Source organism: Myxocyprinus asiaticus, chromosome 37, assembly GCF_019703515.2.
Source record: "Myxocyprinus asiaticus isolate MX2 ecotype Aquarium Trade chromosome 37, UBuf_Myxa_2, whole genome shotgun sequence".
Lineage (NCBI taxonomy): Eukaryota > Metazoa > Chordata > Actinopteri > Cypriniformes > Catostomidae > Myxocyprinus > Myxocyprinus asiaticus.
Genome location: NC_059380.1, coordinates 3,180,389 through 3,201,775, shown reverse-complemented (window position 1 = coordinate 3,201,775; position 21,387 = coordinate 3,180,389). Strand labels below are relative to the sequence as shown.

Below are 21,387 nucleotides of genomic sequence, written 5' to 3'. Positions count from 1 at the left end.
GGCAAAATTGTTGTAATGCTCCAGGACATGAAGAGTATTTCACCATGATGGAGAAAAATTAGTCTGATGACTTTTAAAGGAGTTCCCACTCTGACACTCTGTTTTGAAAACTCTGGATGACATTTACAGAAAATTGCTGCTTTAAAGGTGAAGTGTGTCCTTTTTGTGCCACTAAATGGAATTGCAAAAATTTTATTAATACCTTGTAAATAACTTGTACATTTATATCTTTAATATAAAATAAGAAATAAATCAATATAACATATAAAGGCACACTTCAATTAAAAAAATATGGCATGGGGCACAGAAAAGATGAAAACAACCATAGGTAACACATTTCTGGGTCATTATCAGCTTAAATGTAATTAATTGTGGTCTTCTCTTGGGTCCTTAGGGTCATCAATGTGACCCTGATGCCAGGTGATGTTCAGAGGGAGAACACTGATGATGTTGTGCAGGACGAGCACTTGAGTGACCAGGAAAACGCCCCTCCAGTTCCCTCCGGACAGCCGGGTGATGGCAGCCAGTTACCCACGGATGCAGACGGGTGGGAGGAAACCGATATCAACCGCAACAAACTCAGGATTACTTTTGGAAAGGTTACTTCAATTTTTTTATAGATAGGGGAGAGACCAGGAGGCAGATTTTTACTGAAAGGTTTAAAGGGATAGTTCACCCAAAAATGAAAATTCTCTCATCATTTTCTCACACTCATGCCATCCCAGATTTGTATGACTTTTTGTCTTCTGCAGAACACAGTTGAAGATTTTTAGAAGAGTATCTAAGCTCTGTAGGTCCATACAATGCAAGTGAATGGTGACTAAAACTTTGAAAGCTTTGAAGCTCCAAAAAGGACCTAAAGGCAGCATAAAAGTAATCCACATGACTCCAGTGGTTTAATCCATATCTTCTGAATTAAAATGACAGGGATGGGGGAGAAACTGATCTTTTACTATCAATATCTGCCTTTGACCAGCCCTGACAAGCAGATGGCTGAATGTGAAGCTGAAAGTCACTTCCACACCAGAATAAGGAAGTGAAAGTGAAAGTGGAGATTTACAGTAAAAAAGGACTTACATTTTGATGTTTCTCAACCACACCTATTATGTCACTTCTGAAGATATGGATTAAACCACTGGAGTCGTATGGATAACTTTATGATTCCTTTATATGCTTTTTGGAGCTACAATGGTCTAATCTGATCTGATCACCATTCACTTGCATTCACTTGCATTGTATGTACCTACATAGCTGAGATATTCTTCTACAAATCTTCATTTATGTTCCACAAAAGAAACAAAGTCGTACACATCTTGTATGACCTGAGGCTGAGTAAATGATGAGAGAACTTTCATTTTTGGGTGAACTATCTCTTTAAATGTGTTCTTAGGACAAAGGTATATTTCAAGTCAGGTCAGGGCATGTTGTCACTTTTTTTTTTTCAAATGTCAAAGTTTTATACAATTTATCAGTTGTAATATTTGTTGGCCAAAACAGTGTTTTGATATTTTTGTACGTTAACATTTCCATTTTTGTTGTTTAGTGAATTGTATTTTGCTTCATACATGTTTTACTTTTTAATAGCTGAAAAGGCCATAATAGGCTAAGTTAATGCTGGTGTAGAATTAAAGAGAGACATAGATGTTGTCACAGAAAATTAACATGTGTTCAGTGAACTGTTTATGTTTTCCTGGGCAAGAATGGTGAAAAAGTTCAAAGCTTTTTTGTAGCCAAACCTTTAAGGTATGTGGCTATGCAGGATTTTACTTAAAAAAATAAAGCCAACTTGAGAAATATTCACTGGAATAAAAAGTGTGACAACTAGCCCCGGTCTACCCATATATATTCCAATAATTATATATGGTATATCCATACATTCACACATGAAATGCTAAAGTTATTGAAAATGATGGTTACTCTGACCTTTTGTCCATTAAAAATTGTAATCCATTTAAAATATAAAATCTTTTTAAAGCCAGTCTACTCTATAATAGATTTTTCTCTGATTTTCTGGGTGTTTGTTTCAGGGGGGTCAAGAGGATGACCGTAACCGGGGTGTGTGTCCTGTGTCACCACAAAGGGGAGGGGGAGGTTTGGACTCTCCAGGTGTGCAGGTGCACTCGCTCAGGTACCGACGGGTCAACAGCCCTGAATCAGACCGTTTTTCTGCCGCTGAAGGGCGAGAGGGTTATGGGCAACGGTCAGTTTGACTTTTCTTTCTTATACAGTATCATAAACTAAACTCAGATGTTTTCTTGGTCAATGATACTGTTATTAATCCATTTGATTCTCAATCTGTCCACTCCCAATGAACCCAAAAATGAAAAATCTGTCATCGTTTACTCACGCTCATGTTGTATCAAACCTGCTTGACTTTGTTTCTACAGTGGAACATGTTAGCCAGAATGTTATCTTCAGTCACCGTTCACTTTCATTGTACGGCATTTTTTTGTTTTGTTGATTTTTTTCCCCCTTTTCACCCAATTTGGAATGCCCAATTCCCAATGCGCTTTTAAGTCCTTGTGGTCACATAGTGATTCGCCTCAATCCGGGTGGCGGAGGATGAATCCCAGTTGCCTCCGCATCTGAGACCATCAACCCACGTATCTTATCACGTGGCTTGTTGAGCATGTTGCCACGGAGACATAGCGCGTGTGGAGGCTTCACGCTATCCACTGCGTCATTCGCGCTCAACTCACCACGTGCCCCACCGAGAACAAACCACATTATAGCAACCACGAGGAGGTTACCCCATGTGACTCTACCCTCCCTAGCAACCGGGCCAATTTGGTTGCTTAGGAGACCTGGCTGGAGTCACTCAGCATGCCCTGGGATTTGAACTAGCGAGCTAGCGAACTCTGGGGTTGGTAGCCAGCGTCTTTTACCACTGAACTACCCAGGCCCCCCTGTACTGCAATTTTTTTTTTTTTTTTTTTTTTTTTTTTTATCTTTTTTTTTTTTACTGGTAAAAATAAACATAAACATAAATGATGAAGAAAGGTAAAATACCTCAGTGAAGTTGGCACCCCATAAAATTAAATAATTACCAAATCTATACCATTCGTTTGTGCTGCGTTTGTGCTGCAAAAATGAATGTTTGTGCTGGTTCGGTGTTTGAGATATTAGACATTATTTTTTTTGGGCTGTGTGACGCCACTTTTCACCCCATGTGGTCTAAAACGCTCCAAACTGGTGCCGTTCGTTTGTGCTCGATTTGTGCTGATTTGTGCTGTTAAAATTAATCTTGTATCTATTTTCCTTTCTTAGAAATAACAGCTTGTATTCGGGAGCAGTGACGTCACTTTCCACCCCATGTCATCCAAATCACTCCAAACCGGTGTCATTCGTTTATGCCGGTTTGTGCCGTTAAAAGAAACATCACAACATATTCCTTTCTTTGTACTGAACAAGATAGCTTTTGGGAGCTGTGAAATCGCGCAGGCTAAACCTCATGTCAATCACTCTCACCTATCTCCATCGTTTGTGCTTGCTTCTGGTTTGCGCCGTATTTGGTATCATTGGTGCATTCATTTATGGACAAAGATTTGATTTTTCACCCCATCAAACTCTAAATGCAAAAAATAAATAAATACATAATTGTCAGTGTTTGTGCTGAAAATTATGATTTGTTTATAGGCTATATGTGACATTGCTGAACAAAGCTGTACATAATGTTTATATAGGCGAATTATTCAGAATTTGTTTCGCAAGTACACAGCCACAATATTCAGCCCTGAATTTGCTTTTATTCATTTTAATATTGCTAGAAGCTGCCGCGACTTGCGTTGACTGTGTTTGTGTAATTGCATAGTCCTATATGCTAGCTAATATTCAAAATATTTGTTTGAAATTTCAGCGCAATGTTTGAAAACTTGTTAGGTGCTGTTCACATGCTGGAATGCATTGTTGTTGCACTAAAACTATACGCAACGCCACACAAGAGCAAAACATAGGTGTCTTGACTCAAGACGTACGTTTAACAGTTTAGGTTCTTTTTATCTTGACATGACGTCTAAAAACGTGAACAAGCCGTCAAAGATGTCTATCTAGCGCACGTTTACATCGAAATCAATTATAAAACAGCACGGACAGACACAAGTGTGCTCAATGTGAACGGCCCCTCAGTGTAAGACTAGAACTCTGTTTTTTTTCCTCCCCTTTTCTTCCCAATTTGGAATGCCCAATTCCCAATGCGCTCTAAGTCCTCGTGGTGGTGGTGTAGTGACTCGCCTCAATCCGGGTGGCGGAGGACGAATCTCAGTCGCCTCCACGTCTGAGACCGTCAATCCGTGCATCTGATCACGTGGCTTGTTGAGCGCATTACCGCGGAGACATAGCGCGTGTGGAGGCTTCACGATATTCTCCATGGCATCCACACACAACTCACCACGTGCCCCACCGAGAGCGAACCACATTATAGCGACCATGAGGAGGTTAACCCATGTGACTCTACCCTCCCTAGCAACAGGGCCAATTTGGTTGCTTAGGAGACCTGGCTGGAGACAGCATGCCCTGGATTCGAACTTGCGACTCCAGGTGTGATAGTCAGCGTCAATACTCGCTGAGCTACCCAGGCCCCAAATAAAAATACTATTAAATAAATAAAAGGTTTGTATAGACATTTATAATTAGGCACAATTTATTTTTGAGTACAGAAATAATCCCAAGCGTTTGACCATAAACCTTTAGATCAAAAGGTTTTAAGATTATGAGAAACAAACATAGTCAGTGTCCTTTGGACTGGTAGTAAAGGCTATATTTGTTTTAAATTTATATGTTCTTGATATTATTATTATTTTTTATTTGATTTGTATTGTATCTTGCTATGTTTTGGTATTGCTATAGAGCTTTGTATAAGCTTTAAGTAACAATTTAGAGTGATTTTAATAAGTACAATTTAGAAATTTGGTCAAATTAGCTTCAGAAAAAGTGACTTTAGCTGAAAGGAGAGTAGTTTGTATCCCTGGTTTAAAAATCAGACCAAATCTGATATTTCCTCACAGAGGTATCTGTTTGAGTTTGATGGGGTGAAAAATCAAATCTTTGCCCAAAAATGAATGCTTCAACGATACCAAGCATAGCTCAAACCGGAAGCAAGCCCAAATGATGGAGACAGGTGAGAGTGATTGACATAGGGTTTAGCCTGCACGATTTCATGGCTCCCAAAAGCTGTCTTGTTAAATATAAAGAAAGGAATATGTTGTGATGTTTCTTTTAACGGCACAAATTAAGCACAAACGAACGACACCGGTTCGGAGCGATTTGGAATGACATCACTGCTCCTGAAAAGTTTCATGCTATATCTAAGGAGGATAAATAGTAACAGTGTTTCTTTTAACAGCACAAATCGAGCACAAACGAACGACACCAGTTCGGAGCGTTTTAGACCACATGGGGTGGAAAGTGGCGTCACATAGCCAAAAAAATAATGTCTAAAATCTCAAACACCGAACCAGCACAAACGATCATTTTTTTCAGCACAAATCAGCACAAATGAATGGTATAGATTTGGTAATGATTTAATTACATGGGGTGCCAACTTCACGGAGGTAGGTAAAATATTCAGTTCCATGGATCAATATTTACTTTGTAGAGGGGGGTTCAAAATTAACATTTTCACAAATGATTTTGGAGCAAAACTACAGATTAAAAAAGTGTAAGTAGAAAGGTGGCAGCATCATGATTTCATTTTTACACAGAGATGGGTAGGTCTATTACTAAAATCAATTGACTTCAGCACCCCTTGTTACATTATATACCAATGGTGTGAGTCCAAAAATGGGGAAAAAGCACTTTCTGTGTTGTTTTTCCAAAGTTTGAGTGCCTATAACTCCAGAAGTATTAAACATATCTTAATATCCTTTTAGATTCTGTTTCAGAACACACTTTCCTTTTGGTATCTTCATTTGTAAGGCCCTACATTGTTATATCCCAGACATATGGGGCTCTAAATGAGGCTCCATCCGAAAAGTGTTTACCCATTTTCATATCGAATAACCATTTAAAGGTTTTGGTCATACTTGTCCATGTGTCATATACTACAATACATTTAGCCATTTATTCCTTTCTCAGATCTCGAATGGACATCCTGGGTTCTCCCTCTCGGCACGTTTACTCCTCCCAACCTGCTCAGATGCTGTCTGTGGACGGTTGCCGTGGAGACCGCGGGCGTAACGAGGCCTCTGCGTCAGTGGACCAGGAAGCCCACAGCAACGCTTTCATTCGCTCTGTACCACTCGCCGAAGAGGAGGACTTTGACAGCAAAGAGTGGGTGATCATAGACAAAGAAACAGAGCTCAGAGACTTCCACCACCTGCCAGGGGCCGAGCCCACCACATCCGGCACCACGGATGAGGAGCCGGAGGAGTTACGCCCTCTAGAGGACGGAGAAGAGCGGCGGAGACATAGAGGGACAGATCCGTCAGTCAGACCCAAGACGTCACATGGAGACCGGACGACACGGGGCATGCTGCCCCTTACGGAGGAGGAGACATCCAGGAGGAGTGGGAAAGGGCAGTCGACGTCAGCGGAGAGCCCTGTGCAGTCACCGTGTCACTCGCTGCCCTCCGGACGGCCTCGCCGGAAAGAGTTAGACTCCAACGGACCTCAGAGACAGGTAAGATTATCCTGATTAACCCAAACTGACTCTCTTAAGTCAAAGCTGAAGTGTGATGGAGGTTTAAAATATTTGATGGCGGTAAAGAAACAATTAGGAGAGCTTATATAACTTGCTTTCAAATTGGCAATGATGTTTCTTTACATTAAAGAATGATTAAGCTGCCCTTTCTGAAGGTACAAGAAAACCTTAAAGGGATAGTTCACCCAAAAATGATAACTCTGTTATCATTAATTCTTCCTCGTGTTGTTCCAAACCTGGATGACTTTCTTTCTTCTGGGGAACACAAAAGGAGATGTTAAGCAGCATGTTAGCCTTAGTTACTGTTCATTTTCATTGCACCATTTTCAAATGGTGACTGAGGCTATCATTCGGCCTCCTTTTGTGTTCCACAGAAAAAAAAGAAAATAAGTCATACAGGTTTAGAACAACATGAGGAAGAATTAATGATGACAGAGTTGTCATTTTTGGGTGAACTATCCCTTTAAGGTTTTCTTGTACCTTCAGAAACTGATTTGTCCTTCTTAAAGGAAAAAGTTAAGCTCAATTGTCAGCATTTGTGGCATAAAGTTAAATACCACAAAAAATTATTTTGACTAGACCCTCCTTTTCTTGTGTATTATTTGCACTGTAAAGTTGTTTAAATCGTTGTTTACCAGGATTACAAGGTTTAAGCCATTGCGTCGTCATGGCAACGAAGCTGGATATAAATTGGGTATAACTTGAAAATGTAAGAAAGTGACTTTATCATACTGAAATTGTGTAAACATGCATATTGTTTGTCTTATTGCCATTCTTCTGAAACAGTGAGTATTTTAACGTTTACCGATTGGCCCCATTGACTTCTACTGTAAGTGCCTCATTGGAACCCAGATTTTTAGCTTTTCTAAAGAGAAGGAGGGACGAATCGAAATACATTTTTGTGGTAATCAACATTATGCCACAAATGCTGTCGATTAAGCTTAACTTGTTTTGAACCTGGGATATTTCTTTAAAGAGCGAACAAGGGTTTTGCAGGTTCTCTTGCTAGGTTTAGATTCAGCCCTTCAAATCGGTCTTAAGCCAGCTCTTTAAAATGGGGCAGTGCTATTGTCTCTCTTCATTTTTTGCAAGGTGTGTGCCTATCTCTCTCTCTATCAATCTCTCTCAGTCTGTCACTCTCTCTTTCATTCACAGTGTCTGACACACAGACTCATACGTCATTTCTTCTTTTCTGACCATCCAGCATTTGGTTTTCACGTGATTTGCTACACTGTAATGATTCGTCTCTGTTCATGGTTGGTATTTTGAGATAGAATTTGTACGCAAAAGCTGAACTTCTAATTATATGTTAATAGTCTTGTAATTATTCTAACAGCTCGACATTTTCTTGGAATTTTCTTTTAGATTTTTTTGTCTTTCCAGATCAAATTACTAGACGAGTCCTTCAAAAAACGTTCCAAAACAAAACACAATTATCTCATGATCATGGAGGTTGTGAGTGGGGTGTGAATGGCTAGACTGTTCAAGTTGTTCAAAAGAAGTCAAAAATTATCAAAAAAAAAAAAAAAAAAAAAAAAAGTTTGCTAATCACTACACTGTATTGAGTTTTCAGGGCTACATCTATCTTTTCCTTCAGGAAAGCATTTTTACTTGAGAAATGTCTTTGTGTCTTTGGCATTGTTGAAAATGAGGCGTCTATTGCAGAGCAATTTTCTTAAAGGAATAGTTCACCAAAAAATATAAATTCACTCAATGCCATCTCCGATGTGTATGACTTTCTGTCTTCCACAGAACACAAATGAAGATTTTTAGAAGAATATCTCAGCTCTTTAGGTCCGTACAATGCAAGTGAATGGTGGCCAGAACTTTGAAGCTCCAAAAAGCACATAAAGGCAGCATAAAAGTAATCCATACGACTCCAGTGGTTAAATCCATGTCTTCAGAAGTGATATGACAGGTGTGGGTGAGAAACAGGTCAATATTTAAGTCATTTTTTACTATAAATCTCCACTTTGACTTTCACTTCGACATTCTTCTTCTGTTGTTTTTTGGTGATTGGCATTTTTCATGCATATCGCCACCTACTAGTCAAGGCTGGTCAAAGGTGGAGATTTATAGTAAAAAAAAAAAAAAAAAAAAAAATTTTGATCTGTTTCTCACCCACACCTATTATATCACTTCTGAAGACATGGATTTAACCACTGGAGTCATATGGATTACTTTTTTGCTGTCTTTATGTGCTTTTTGGAGCTTCAAAGTTCTGGCCACCATTCACTTACATTGTATGGACCTACAGAGCTGAGATATTCTACTAAAAATCTTAATTTGTGTTCTGCAGAAGAACACATCTGGGATGGCATGAGTACATTTTCATTTTTGGGTGAACTATCTCTTTAATCCTAAGAGACCCAGCATAGCAGAAATGTAACATTTTTTTTCCAGCAATTAAACAGTACTAATTTTTTTTAATAAAAACTATACATAACAAGGTGGGGGGGGGGGGGGGGGGATGCATGTTGAAAGTCACTCAATAGTCACTCAATAAAAAATATGTTTAAAAATCAAGATTTTCCCAAACATTGTTATTGTTTTTTGAAGTCACACAGAATTCACCTAAAAACAAAATATACACTTCTATACACAAATATACTCTTCTATACACATAACTTCAAGGAGGATGTGTGGGTCTCTGAGGTTTTTAAACATTTCTTAAACTCTGAATGTGGTTTGGTTTGTTTTGGATGCTCAGCACTAAACCTCTCATTCATTTTCATATTTTAATGTTTGCCATCCCTCATTGTCCAAAAAATGTGTGAAAAGATTTCATGCCACTTGTGAGACAGAAATCAGCAGTGTTGGTTAGTTGTGTATCTTTTATCAAACCTTAGAAGCCAGTTTTTATTCTTCTCATTTACCCAAAAGGAAAAATTGCAGAACACGCAAAAAATACAGGATGTGAAATATTTTTTTCTGGGGCTTTTTTTTTTTTCCTGAAATATTTCTGTACGTGTGGCAAAAACTTGCCCCTCATCTTACGTTGTTTCGCAATGTAAATGGACCTTTTCAAGCTGAACTGAGATTGGTGGATTGTCTCTTTTGTATAATAGCCAAACCCTCAAATCAAAACCCACGAGGATGCTCATTTTCCCAGCAGTCTTCGCCTTTTAAAAAGCCACTGCTTTTGCTCAAAATCACGTATGACACGTTGATTTCGGCCACGGAGAAAATACCTGCCGCTGGAGCCACAAAAGAAGAGTGAAAGAGGTGTTTGCGGTAAGCACAGTTTAGGCTAGTCCCTTCTGTACCTGTTTGATGAACTTACTCATTGTTTTCCTTCTGTTTCTGTCATCGTTTTATCCATATTTATCCATTTTTATCCATGTATGTTTGTGTTTGTATGCCTGATTATTCATTTTTAAGTTGTCCACATTTACAACGATGGTTTTCTGATGATAGGTTGTTAAACAATTAAGTGCAAATGTTGCATTTTGTCAGATTCTCTCTGCTCATTGTCTTGTACATGGACACATACAGTATGGTGCATTTTTTCAAGAGGTGGATCGGCATCAAAGGAACAGCCTCTGTGGAATAAAGAGGCTCTCAATGTTGGCAGCCCAACCAAACCCATAGAAAAACACAACTATCCTTTTAGCTTTGTCTGTTGTAAAAACTTGTTTCTAGGCAACCTATTTTAGGTCTGTGTAAAGAGAGCCTTTTCTCTCTATCCTAAATGTTTTGTGTTATCCTTACTGCATGTGACTTGGGAGATGTTTTAAATGTTACAAATACAAATCTTCTATTGAGCTCACTTCATTTCAGCACACACTCTTTCTCATTTCATTTCAGTCGGATGACGACAGGCCTCACTCGGGCCCTCGCTCCAACCAGCTCCGACGTCTCGCCTCGTACGTCTTCTCGTCCTCCACATTGGAGACGGAGCAGTACCCTCACGCCGGAGGATCCTTCATCCAGCGCAGTCGTTCAGCCGAAAGCAGCCCGGCACACGGTAACCTCCCCTCGGGCTCGAGACGCCACGCTCCCCTTCAGACGCCTGGAAGTCCTCGCAGCAGGCACTCCGTGCTTAACGTGTCCCGGCTGCAGATCCAGCAGATGCTGGCCAAATTGATGAACAAAAACAGCTGAGGAGAGATGACATTGTCCCGTCTGGAGTCTCTTCTCACACACCGACATGAAAGACTTTTAAAAAGGTTGATGAATAATTTTTCTGATGCAATAAACTGTTGAGGGCTGTAAGAATGAAATGATGCATTTAAAAGGAGTGCCATGTGGTTACACATTAAGCACGACACCTTTAATGTTCATGTCTTGCACTTTTTGCTTATGAACAGATGCTTGGGCCATTTCAGTCGCTCTTAGGTGAGTGATTAGGCACTGATTTTTGGGGGAAATCTGTCTAATTATGCACATTTAAATGTGGTAAAATGTGTTAAAGGAATATTCCAGGTATATACCACAAAAAGGTATTTTGACCTGTCCCTGATTTTCTTTAAAAATAGGCAAAACTCTGGGTTACAGTGAGGCACTTACAATGGAAGTCAATGGGGCCAATCCGTAAACATTAAAATACTCACTGTTTCAAAAGTATAGCAACAAGACGTAAACAATATGCGTGTTAACATGATTTTACTGTGATAAAATTGCTCACTAACCTTTTCTGTGTAAAGTTATAGCCAATTTTACATCTTTGTTGCCATGACGACGTTAAGCGTAAACTGTAAAACCCTAAAACAATGATTTAATCAACTTTACAGCTCAAATAATACACAAGTTTTAACAGAAGAATTAATGTAAATGCTTTTATAAAATTATAAACTTCACATTTCTGCCTTTAAACCCTCCAAAAATTGGCCCCATTCACTTCCATTGTAAGTGCCTCACTGAAACACAGATTTTTGCTTTTTTTTTTTTTTTTTTTAAAGAGGACGAGTCGAAATTATTTTTGTGTTAATCAACAAAATGTCACAAATGCTGTCGACTGAGCTTAACTTGTATTGAACCCGGAATATTCCTTTAAACGGTGCTGAGAGCATCATCAGATTGGCCAAAATATTTACTAAACCAGCATGCAAGAGCGAAGGAAATGTGTAGAACTTGATTCGACACAGAGATTCAGTCAAAATATGTGGAGTTCCGTGCAGGCCTGCAATAAAGATTGTATTCATAATATCATAAGTGGATATTGTAAAGTACAAAGATAGGGAAATTATTTAACAAATGACCAGTTTTCATCAGTTGAGTTGGTGTACCTGATCGCAGTTCTTTAGTCTGAAGTGGCTCACCTTTAATTCAGTATGCATGTTATTGCGTTGTCTTCCATACGAACAATCAAAGATATGTTATTTGTCATTTTCTTTTTCTTTTGTAATAGCTTGGTTGACCACCTTCTGAACCATCCATCATAGTGTATGTAATGTAATTCTTCCATCCTTTAAAGGTGCTTTGCCTCATAAAGGAAATGTTATGCAAGTCGAATGAAAGTGTTTTAAATGTGAAATGAAACCATCGGATCAAAGAGGGGAAAAAATATGTCAGCGCTTTTATAACCAATGAATGGCATGCTCATCTTCCACAGCCTAGACACCTTCGATTTAACAACTTTAAGTCAGCTGTCATGTCCTGGGAATAAATGAGAGACGCACCTTTGGCTTCTCTGCAGCTGATTATAGCCATAAAGTAAGCATAAGCAAAAACATGAAAGCAGTTTCCATAAAATGACAGCCTTTTAGTGTCCTTTCCCATGTTTTGTTTTCTTGTGTTTCAGTGAGTGTGTAGATGAAACATTCCATATAATTATTATATACATTTATCCATGTGCATAGAGCTTTGAATGCACCAAGTAAGCATTATATCCGTATCTCATTGAATACCTCTTAGTGTCGATGGTCTCTGCTTGGGCTTATAGTGATTGCTGTGTGTTGTTGAGTAGCAAAAACTCTAAATGTGTGCTTGAGACTGCTGTGGGGTCCTTTGAATAGCTACTGTATCTCACTATTGCACTTTACCAAGGATGCCGAATTGGAGCCATAGCTGTTTCACTGGCGATGCGAAGCAAAGCATGTGAATAAATGCAATAAGATGTGAACAGTGGTTTTGAATTGAGATTCTGAGTGCTACACTTTGGTTATTTTCTCTGTTAAAATTCCACTGAAATGGATCTTTGAAAATAAGTGCATATTCCAGAATATATGATGTACATTAGTAGAGCGTAGACTGCAAGCTATGAGTAGCACCTTTGTTTAATATGTCAGAGCTTGAAACCACCAAGACTTGAAAGTGGGATGATTTATTTATTCGAGTCAGAAACGTGGATGGATTGGTCATCAATTGTTTGAAAGATATGGAGCATTTTCTTTATTGGCAGAATCTTATTTTATTTATAAATTTGTCTCTATTTATATATTTTAAACAATTCTGAATTATAAATACGAAACAGCTTTTTTTTTTTTTTTGTTGCAAAAACCAAAAATGGGATTTCGGAAAAAGCATATGCAAATATCTGTTTTCGTTCAATCTAGCATAAAACCTGTGTGTACTGCACCTGTATATGATCACATTTGCTGAATTGTGCAACTTCAGTGAGTGAATACTGAGCATTAAATCTGGATTAGAACTGGAATGATGAAAATCAGAAATGACTGTTGGTTTTGCACCACTGTTTTTAATACATTTCTGGTACTGTCACAGCCATGGCTTCTCACATGAATGTACTGTTTATATACCCAAACAGGCTGCTAACTCTTGCACTTGTTTTGCACATCTGCTTTCGCCTAGTTTACATTCATGTTTTAGAATTACTTTTACAAAAATTATACACAGACATTCACGGTACAAGAAAAGACAATATCATTGTTGAGACTGTCCATATCTGTATATGACGTATCATTTTCAAACCGTTTTCTTTGCATGACTAACAAATGTTGCTGTATGAAAACAAATACAAATGTAACACAATTTTGTATGGCCTTAATGGCTTGTGTTGAATGTTCTGTTTGTCATTGATTTACATACTGTATAAAGTATTTAGTTGACGATTTTTTTTGGGGGGGGTGGGGTTTAAACATTTCAGTTTCTTTTCATTTGTATGTACTGTTTACACGATTTGCTAAGGCCTTCTAGTCTTTGTCTCTATCTGAACATCTGCATGTGATGCTCTGAAATACCAAATACAAAGACTGTGTAATTTGGTCCATCACACCCCACAAACACTGCAACTGCTCTTATATTATATATCTAATTAAAACTCACGAGTAAAGGTTTTACTTTATGCTTGTACACAATGCCTTTTCTCACAATAACACCTTTTATATGTGCATGATGTATGATATGTATATTGCAGGATTATTCTATACAATGTATGTTGGGAGATTTGATAGTTTATTGGTAAAAGTCATGCCTGTAGGGAGTGCTAAACTTAGCTCGGTGCTGTGAGAAGCTTCAGATTATACAATGGACTCTACACATGTTGACATTAAAGCAACAATCAAATAAGCCCCCTAAGAGGAGTTTATATACAGTAAGCCCTGGCTGCTGTTAATATTTAATAACAAATATTTGTCCAAAGTATCAGTGCTAATTTAAAAGTGTGTGCTGTAAAATAAGGAAAAGTGCAAAAATAGGTTGCAGAAGATATTGCTGTATAACGTAAACGGGCTGTAATCTTCTAGATTAATGTACAATAAGCATATTACCTTTTCTATCACACTATCACTTGTACAGTTTGCTTGTAATATTTCCAAGTGAAGCATGTATTTTAAACTTTTTTTAATAAGATACATGTAAATATACATTATATCTAAGAACATGAAACTGAATTAATCCTGTACACGTAAAAGCATGTAATCTGGTTGGTTTAAGTCTGTATGTATTGCATAGAAAACCTGGATGTTGGGATACACTTGAAAAAAAGCAAAAGATGACTGGCTGCTGTAAAAGGGAAAATTCGTTAACACATTCCTGTGCCTTTTTTATGTATGTAATCTAGACAATCTTGAAAGGCTTGTGTACAATTTACACAGAATTAAACTCTTTGGGGAAAAAATGGTTGCGTTGTTTGATTGTATTGGCTATTAGGAATTATCTGCTTAAAAACAAGCATAAATAAATGTGTAATGCTGAAAAATTTAATTCGAAATATTTTTCTCCCATACATTTAATACTTAAAGGGATAGTTCACCCAAAAATGAAAGTTCTGTTATCATTTACTCAGTTTAATGACTTTCTATCTTCTGTGGAACACAAAAGGCTGATAGCCTCAGTCACCATTCACATTTATTGCATATTTTTCCATACCATGATAGTGAATGGTAACTGAAGGTAACATCTCCTTTTGTGTTCCATGGCAGAAATGAATTTCGATGAGTTTGTAAATACATGATGACAGGATTTTTCTTTTTGTGTGAACTATCCCTTTAAAGTCAATGGACATTATTCATGGAAAATGAGTAGAACAAAGTAGTGTGAAAATCGTTAAAGGGTTAGTTCACCCAAAAATGAAAATTCTCTAATGATGTACTTACCTTTAAGCCATCCCAGATGTGAATGACTTTCCTTCTTCAGCAGAACCAAAATTAAGAATTTTATAAGCCCATTTCAGCTCTGGTTGTCTATACAATGCAAGTAAACGGGTGCCATCAGGCTGCTGGCTATTTGATGGTTCAAGTCACATTTAGGCAGCATAAAAGTAATCCACACGACTCCGGTCTATCAGTTAATGTCTTCTGAAGCAAATCAATAGGTTTGTGTAAAAAATAAATCAGTAATTAAAACTTTCTAAACTTTTAAAAATGGCTTCCCCCGGGGCCTGGGTAGCTCAGTGAGTGTTGACGCTGACTACCACTCTTGGAGTCGCAGGTTCGAATCCAGGGTGTGCTGAGGGACTCCAGCCAGGTCTCTTAAGCAACCAAATTGGCCCATTTGCTAGGGAGGGTAGAGTCACATGGGGTAACCTCCTCTCACATGGGGTTCTCTCTCTCAACGGGGCATGTGGTAAGTTGTGCGTGGATCGCAGAGAGTAGCATGAGCCTCCACGTGCTGTGAGTCTCCGCGGTGTCATGCACAGCGAGCCACGTGATAAGATGCATGGATTGACTGTCTCAGAAGCAAAGGCAACTGAGTCTTGTCCTCCACCACCCGGATTGAGGTGAGTAACCGTGCCACCACGAGGACCTACTAAGTAGTGGGAATTGGGCATTCCAAATTGGGGAGAAAAATAAATAAATCGCTTCCTGCCAGCAGTCGACGCATCAGTGATGTAAACGCTATGGCATGTTCACGCAAGGAGTCGGAAGCAAACATCACACGAGAGTTAGTTCATTTCAAAAAGAAATACAGCGCTGGGCAGAAGCAACGATTTAAAGTAAAAAATGTTTTAATTATCGATTTGTTTCTTACACCAACCTATCGGTTTGCAACAGAAGACATTAACTGATTGACCGGAGTCGTGTGGATTAATTTTATGCTGCCTAGAAACCGTCAAACAGCCAACAGACTGATGGCACCCATTTACATGCATTGTATGGTCAAACTGAGCTGAAATCTCTTATAAAAATGTTCACTGCTGAAGAAGGAAAGTCATACACATCTGGGATGGCTTAAAGGTAAGTAAATCATGAGAATTTTTGGGTTAACTAACCCTTTAAGTAAAATGATTCTTACATAAAATTTCCCTTTCAATTTAATAGGACAATTTACATAAGAATGCATTTACGCACAAATTTGTTCTTCTTATGTTTCATAAATAAGGCCTATTGTACGGTGCCTAGAAAGGGACCGGTTCGGTTCACTTAGTTTTGTCGTGGCCACGACATATTAACTTGTGGGAACGTGATAATATGTTGTGGCCAATATATTATGTTGAGGGAACAACATCCTTTTCTTGTGGCCACGACTTTGTATGTTGTGGGAACGACATCCTTTTCTTTTTATACCATTTTCCAAACATTTTGTGTGCATTCAGCGGTATCTGTGGAGGCGTCCGGGACAGTTTAACTGATCAATGATAAATCTCACAGTTTCATTCAAGCTTGCAAATTTTCATCTGCAAAGCCCATTAACTTTTAGAATGCATTTTAGATGCCTTTCACTTATAATGTAACCAAGTCTGAACACCAGCATCCGCACTATCTTTGTATGACATTCCTAATTCAAAATAAAATGTTATTACATTAATCATCTCCATTTTTGCTGTTGTCCATGATGCGGTCACATAGACCTTATTCACGCTAGCGCCAATAGTTTTTAATGGGAATGACAATGAGGCTGTAAGGGATAGACTTACATTCTCTTCAATGGGCTGTACTGCAGTTTAAAGTGTTTTTGGATTATTCTGTGAACAAAGCATTGATAAAATATCTGTCCAAGAACATTCAGTATACAAAGAACTCCAGACATCATGAGTTGTGGAAAATCAGATGTGATCTAGGAGCTTTATACAGCTTTATACCGTTCGTGCCATTGAAGAGATGGTAAGTCTATCCATCACATCCTTGTTGTCATTCCCATTAAAAATCAAAGATGGCACTAGCATGAATAAGGTCTTTTTTTAGCCCTTTATATCAACATAAAAAATTCATGGCTATGAGTAAAGGATGTCGATACCCCATCATTAAAAGTTGTGGTTACTAGAAAAGCATGCCATTTCCTCAACATAATATCTAGCGGCCACAACATATTATCACATTCCCACAAGTAATATGATGTGACCACGACAAAACCAAGTGAACCGAACCTGTCCCTTCCCGGGCACCATACTATTGTGTTTTCCTGAAAGATTTTGTCATCACAGAATCTCATTATGTCAAATTTAGTTTCTATTCATGAGAACTGACATTGTCTTACTCAAATGGTAATTTAGTGGCAGAACTGTAACTTGTTTGTATATGTTATCTTTCAGGTCTCTGCCCCAAGTGAGCCTCTGTTGTCACCGACTGACTACAGGACTAAATCGCCATCCTCAGAGAAGGAGATGTTCCATATCCTTCCCAAACTGCAGGCTAAACGAGCTGACTTTCTCACCGTCATGCTCACAGGTAGCCTGCATCAGCGTCGGGCCTTCACGGCTACACCACCTGAGACTCAGCATGAAGGACCTAGAGATGATGATGTCACGAAAAGCGAGTCCAGTAGTGGAGCAAGCGAAAAGAGTACAGAACGTAGTCAAGATGGGGCACCATCCACCTTAGTGGCTGATGATCCTCACAAGGAGCAGAAGGAACTGGGTTCAGTGGCTGATGTAGATCCTGACCAAGAGGACGTCTCAAAGACCCTTGTTTTGTTTTCACCAGGAGACATGAAGAAGTCTCCAAATGCTATGAATGGGAATGAAGTGGATCAGGGTATCGCAGGTTCTGATGCTCCTCAAAATGTGCAGTCGGATAAAGGTGATCAAGTAGAGGTGCAGGTTCAGGAGGATATTAAGCAGGTGCAGAGGCCCTCAGATGACGGAGACCCATCCATACAGATGTCTAAACCAGTGGTAACCATCTCAACAACTCCAGTGGCCTCAGCCTCAATTGCATCACCCCCCTTCTCCAAAGTGGAGCACACTTTTGTACACATTGCTGAGACAACCCATCTAAATATCATGCCTTCCCATGGTGCACAGGTCAGAGAAGGTGACCTGGAAGTTTTAGAAATTGCTGAGGACATTCAGATGAAAATCAAGTCAGTCCTTTCTATAGAGCCAGAAAGCGTAATCTATCCTGAAGTCACCTCTCAGACTCCTACAGAGGAGTCTCAGGTACTCAATGTTCTGGATGGTTCTTTCCCAAAGGAGACTTCTGAAAAACAGGAAGGTCTTACGGTTCCCATATCCATAGAGTTAAGGGAACCCCTCCAGCAAGATTCATCAACTGATGGAAAACTGCAACCAAAAGAAGAACATCAAGAGGAAAAGCCAGTACCTGGGAATGGCACATGGGGTATTGGGCTTTCTAAACATCCACGGACAAGGAGCAAGAGTCGCATTCCTATTCTGGTCTCAGAGGAGGACATGGGATCAGAACAATCCCTTTATTCCAGAGAACGGCTGCGAAGAAGAGCCATTCAGCAGGACTTGGCACGTTTGGCTGTGGAAAGACAGCGGCAGGGACACTGGACGAGACTGAATTCCAGGACTTCATCCTCATTGTCTTCTGGAGAAGATCCCAAGAGAGCCTCAGAGATGCTTGCTACTACATGCTCAGAGGAGGATGTCCAGGAATCTTACGATTCCCTCAACAAGCTTAGGAAGGAGGCTGAAGAGAAGAATAGGACTGGGTGGAGCAGCAGGATCCCCAGACCAGTAACCCCGATAAGGAAGCCTTCAAGCAAACTAGTGGTTGTAGCCCCTGTTATCTTGCCAGGAGCTAGCACTGTGAAATTAAAGCAAAAATCAAACAATGGGTAAGTCTTTCATTTCAGAACTACTTTGATAAAACTCATATTTCAGAATTTTTGTATTTTCAGCGTGATCTCATGAAAATTATGTGACTGTGGTGACATTGTTGCAAAGTGACATTACGTGATTCCTTACACGTATTGCAGCAGCTCCGAGCTGAAATGTCCACTGTATGCCACTAAAAGCGAGTTAAATGTTCTCCCAAACAGATGAGGTTTTTAAGGTTAATGCTCTATGGAGCTTTAAATCAACAAAACTGACCTCCCTACCCTATACCTTAAACCTAAACCTTACCGATAGTGTCATAAAAGCAAATGTGAGATGAAAAATGCAATTGCTGAAGCAACCATGTAATTTTATGGTGCTTCTATGACACTTTCGGCTCACGTGTTGACCTGCTTGCTCTTCAGGACTCATACCCCTGCCTTTTGCATCGCAAGTGCAATGCCCAATCAGTTGAGCTACCTTGCAATTTGATAGCCTTACAAGTTTTGCAATATAGTAAAAGTGTTTTGATGTCATAAGATAGCATTGTGTTTTACTTGTGATTTGTGTGAAAGGGAAAAAATGTGTTGTTGTGCCTCTAGTATTCATTTTCAACTTTTTATAGCATTTTTAAAGTGCTAAACTAAATCTCTTTTTATCCACCTTAGCCCAAAGGTTGAATTGCAAACAGGATCAAGCGCTCCACCACTCCACACAAGATCGAAATCGACACTGTCCCGTTCGACCATGCCAAGTGGAAGTAATCGCATGCCTTTCCACTGCATTCCTGCATCATCCCGTCGCAGTTTAAGCACTGCAGACTGCACTTTCCCCTCCAAACGCATCGCTAGCCCCTCGCCCCAGAGGTTGCCCCTGCGAACTGCGGTCAGTGAGTCGCGCAAGCAGCCATTTGCCCTCCGAACCACTGTGGAGCTGCCGTTAAAGTCCAGGACTACTACTTGCAGCGGCCCAAAACAATCCCCCAATACAGCTGTGAGGAATCGAACCAAAGCTTCTGCTCCTTTGAAGAACACAGTTCCCGTGAGAATGGAAAAAAGCACAAGCAACAACGCAGCTGCAGCCAGATAAGACACTGTGACTGCTGATTACTGCGATTGTTTTCTTCTCAAGTACTTGAACATATTGCCTCAAAAGTGCATCTTCCCCATTGACCAAAATTAACCTTTTAATTATGTTCTTCCTAATTAACAAATGTCTTGTTCCAGTTTTGAACTCTGCACCAAATAGTTTTATGTTGTACCATAAGATAGTAGAACTTTCACACATTTAGCTAACACGGTGCTATACTCTATACATTATGTGTGTTCTGTTGTGCATATTTAATTTATATCTGGTTTTTGAAGGTGTAATTTATAATTAGTTAGATAAGACATTGTCTTTGACCCTTGTCAAACATGGTAAATTGCGTTGACAATACTATAAACCACCAGGCACACAGAACATTGTAATATATATCACATATCCATTGAAAACACTGGTCTGCAGCCAGGCCCTCTTTGTAAAACTTGTGACAATGGGCATGCCTTGTCTTTAGCTTGTTTCAAGTGTTGGAATATACTGCTGTATGCTTGTACAAATTCTTTACAGTATTTTGTGCAGAAACCTCATTATTTTTTATCAGGCAAAAGAAATGGTAATGTATTTGGTTCTTATTTTGTTAAAGGAGTATATTGTTGGTTCCACACCAAGTTGTCTTGGTTTTTAAGCATGGCAAACTTCACACATTATTTATTGTCAATATGAATTATTTCTAAATGAACCAGTCCCACCTATTTTGCTCTTATTACAATGGTGAGATTTTTGTTGGAGAGCATAAAATTATCAAGTCTTAATTATGTGTTATGTTGTTTCTTTCAGGTCCTTTTTCACATGACAGTCAAATGTATTATGCAAGAGCCAACTGCATTTAAAATAGTTTGAACTAATATGTCTTTTAGGAAACATTTTCAATATCATTATAATGGAAAGTGAAGCTTTGAGGGTCTCTGATTTTGAATATGACAACTCTCTGTGCTGCTTACCAAAATTTGAAATACTGACCCTACTGGCTGACACTGAAACATTTTTTGAATGAGCACGTGTGAGCTCCAGTTTCCAGGAGAAATGTCCACAGAGGGGCGCCAAAAGCAAGTTGCACAGCGAGTTTTTATTTGTTACATTATTTTTTTTTTATCATGTAGCTATGGCAGGTACTACTTCTGAAGAAATGTAAGCATGTGAGATGCAATATATTTGAACAAAGGGAGTATGGTATTCCCGATCCATCCCCCAAGTCTTAAATAAAAAAACGGTTATTGCGGAACCAATGTATTTTCTCTCTCCCTCTCCAGCTAGTCAGGTGAGGGAATGTGAGCAAGAAAATCAGCCTCTTCTTGAGTATACCAAG

The 21,387-nt window shown here is 39.1% G+C and overlaps 1 protein-coding gene across 1 annotated transcript in view; it reads left to right on the top strand.

Annotated features, from left to right (window-relative positions):
• Positions 1 to 21,184, top strand: part of ttbk1a (tau tubulin kinase 1a) — a 44,665-nt gene extending 23,481 nt beyond the window's left edge. The window contains exons 11-15 of the mRNA XM_051675466.1: positions 395 to 599; positions 2,028 to 2,200; positions 6,073 to 6,616; positions 17,511 to 19,000; positions 19,649 to 21,184. Coding sequence (XP_051531426.1) covers positions 395 to 599; positions 2,028 to 2,200; positions 6,073 to 6,616; positions 17,511 to 19,000; positions 19,649 to 20,069 — 2,833 coding nt within the window. The 3' untranslated portion in view covers positions 20,070 to 21,184. The remainder of the gene's footprint in view (positions 1 to 394; positions 600 to 2,027; positions 2,201 to 6,072; positions 6,617 to 17,510; positions 19,001 to 19,648) is intronic.
• Positions 21,185 to 21,387: the final 203 nt, after the last annotated feature.